At 41.5% G+C, this 1757-nt stretch overlaps 1 protein-coding gene across 1 annotated transcript in view; it reads left to right on the top strand.

Moving 5' to 3' along the window:
- Positions 1–1757, top strand: part of LOC109543104 (leucine-rich repeat-containing G-protein coupled receptor 5A) — a gene marked incomplete in the record, with an annotated part of 85470 nt that overhangs the window by 56738 nt on the left and 26975 nt on the right. The window contains 1 exon segment of the mRNA XM_048662730.1: positions 1192–1263. Within this exon segment, the coding sequence (XP_048518687.1) occupies positions 1192–1263 (72 nt within the window).

The following is a 1757-nucleotide window of genomic DNA, read 5'->3' as shown; positions in this document are numbered from 1 at the left end:
CCCAAGCCTCAGGCGCGAAGAGGCCGGAGTGGTTCAAATCGGTTCACCCTCCCATAAAAAGTTATCACTGCAAAAAGTCCTGCGAACATGCAAAGAAGCGTACTCCACATGGCCAATCAAATTTGCTCAATCCGGCCAATAGCCAGCAACTTAAACATTTGACACTTTTCAGAAAGGGCTAAATCTTCAAGCGTTTTTAACTTCATTTATGTTCCATCACCAACTGATTAATCAGGTTTTGGTAAATTGTTTTCTGGAATTTATACGCTTTTTTGCAAACCGATTTTGTCGATATTGCCAGTTGTTGGGCAACGCCCCAAATTTCCCCACAACAGCGGCATTGACTCTGAAAAACTGCAACTTCAAAACTAGAAAAGGAGCACTTTGAAAAGTTCAAAATTGCCATCGGCAACACCTCGAAATGTTAAACAATTCCGTTCGTTAGAGCCAGACACACAGATCGGCAAAGTGTAGCGCGCCCGTTCAACACAAAACGTTATTAGAAAATTGCATTTTCTTTCATCTATTTAGCGGTGTTTAAAACCCAAGCACACTTGTGCCATAATATGGAAGCAAACAATTTCCCGCGAGGTTAACGAACTTGATCAGTTTGTTTTAACCCAATCTCGACACTTTCGGGATCAGGCAGATCGTCCTTGGAAGCACAAAGAGCGAAGGACCATTTTCCAGGACAGGCGGGAAGAGTTCCCCCGATGATAAATTGCCTTAAAATCCATCTTTTCTTAGGCGGCGCGAAAGCATATTGAGGAAAGTGTCAACTTCTCATGTGCGTCGACAATTACGCTCTATTATAAATGATGGCCGGGTCGGAGGAAAAAATTAAGAGTCGCCTCGCCTTGCTCCACTAAAAAACCCGCATCTAAGAGGGTCGGCGACTTAATTCAATTGAACGCAATTTTTCCTTAAATCCTTGACTTTGTTTGTTTTGGAGTGAAACTTGAGGATCACTTCACCTATCAGTCAAGCAGCTCTTCGACCTTAAGGTTGCTTTGATGTTGGAGGTTGGATGCGGATTGAATGCTCAACTAACTGAAAAGCGCTAGCTAATTTTTATTCGTAAAACTTTCTTGGAACTAAGAACCCAGTTGTGAAGAGGGCGGCTGAAATTCGCCCAATAATCTTGCACTTCCTCATATAGTTTTGGAACTAATATTGCTGTTATCTTTGCAGGGACTTGACAAGTAACAACATAACGAGTTTGAACGAGACATCTCTATGGCACTTTCCGAACCTCGAAGAAATGTAAGTAGCTTTAACACCCACTATCTCAAACAGTTAGAGTTTGGAGTTAAACTCCGTGGAATTCAGACAATTTTTGCCTCCAATGTGAATCTAAATTCGATGGCACTTTCGAAATAAAACCCCAGTTTAATGCGCCAAAACAAGCAATGAAGGACGCAAACCGTTTCGTATAACTAAGCGATGGTCCACTTATCTAGTTCAAATGAATTTAGTGCTAATAAATTTCCCAGGCTTAAGGACGGTTAATAAATGGCAAAGTTAAGGCAAATATACAATAACGCGATTGATCGGCAATTTTAACTGGAACGGCTATCGGCAATTTGTTAGCCGAGCGCAAATAACTTTGGCGCAACTTTCGACCATCTTTCAAGACGATAATAGCAAAATGCACTTTCCGAATTCACTTGATTGGATCGTTTTCGAAAATGACGCTAATAAAGCAGAGCGCAGCCACCGGAAAATCTCATTAGTTCTGTTCTGATTTTAACCGGAGA

The sequence above is a fragment of the Dendroctonus ponderosae genome, unplaced genomic scaffold (assembly GCF_020466585.1).
Source record: "Dendroctonus ponderosae isolate FM_Combo_2020 unplaced genomic scaffold, Dpon_F_20191213v2 Dpon_F_20191213_1, whole genome shotgun sequence".
In the NCBI taxonomy this organism is placed as follows: domain Eukaryota; kingdom Metazoa; phylum Arthropoda; class Insecta; order Coleoptera; family Curculionidae; genus Dendroctonus; species Dendroctonus ponderosae.
The sequence above is the reverse complement of the archived record's forward strand: the minus strand, read 5'-3'. Positions and strand labels throughout refer to the sequence as shown.